At 31.3% G+C, this 568-nt stretch overlaps 1 protein-coding gene across 1 annotated transcript in view; it reads left to right on the forward strand.

Annotated features, from left to right (window-relative positions):
* The window catches only part of LOC132034842 (eukaryotic translation initiation factor 3 subunit G-like), a 1,248-nt gene extending 1,067 nt beyond the window's left edge, over positions 1–181 (forward strand). The window contains exon 2 of the mRNA XM_059425190.1: positions 87–181. Within this exon, the coding sequence (XP_059281173.1) occupies positions 87–181 (95 nt within the window). The remainder of the gene's footprint in view (positions 1–86) is intronic.
* The last annotated feature ends 387 nt before the right edge of the window (positions 182–568 follow it).

Genomic DNA, 568 nt, shown 5'->3' on the forward strand with positions numbered 1-568 from the left:
TTCTAGTTCTTAACACTTGTATACTTGATGTTTTGCTTATGAAAATGAAAGTTTGACTCTAACGGCATACTTTGTTCTTTTGCAAGGTGAACTTCTGCCTCCTCCGGCATACTTGTTCAGAACTTTGCCTGATTATTTTTTGTCAACTGAAGTTACTATAATTTCAAGTCTAAGTCATTGAGCATTGTATACTAATCAAATGGAACGTATAAACTAATCAAAATCAGAACAAAGCAATAAATTTGATCAATTCCATGTTGTTGAATAAAATTATGATTCGTAATGTTGAATCTCAACTGAATATCAGTTGTTTAGTTCATAGAAGGTGATTTGTTGTTATTTTCAAATATTAACAAATCTAAACTGAATAAAGCATCAAATTGAGTTGAATTACGTTCAATTGAAACGCTATATATTATGTATTTTCCTTTTCCGACGTTGTAGCAGCAAAATCAATGGAGATTTCTCCGGTGAAATGTTGAAATGATGGAACGATTGAAAGGTTTATTGTTGGAATGATGGATAGGTTTAATTGGTTGTTTGAGGTTCGTTACAGACTTTCAGGTTT

Source organism: Lycium ferocissimum, chromosome 10, assembly GCF_029784015.1.
Source record: "Lycium ferocissimum isolate CSIRO_LF1 chromosome 10, AGI_CSIRO_Lferr_CH_V1, whole genome shotgun sequence".
Taxonomy (NCBI): domain Eukaryota; kingdom Viridiplantae; phylum Streptophyta; class Magnoliopsida; order Solanales; family Solanaceae; genus Lycium; species Lycium ferocissimum.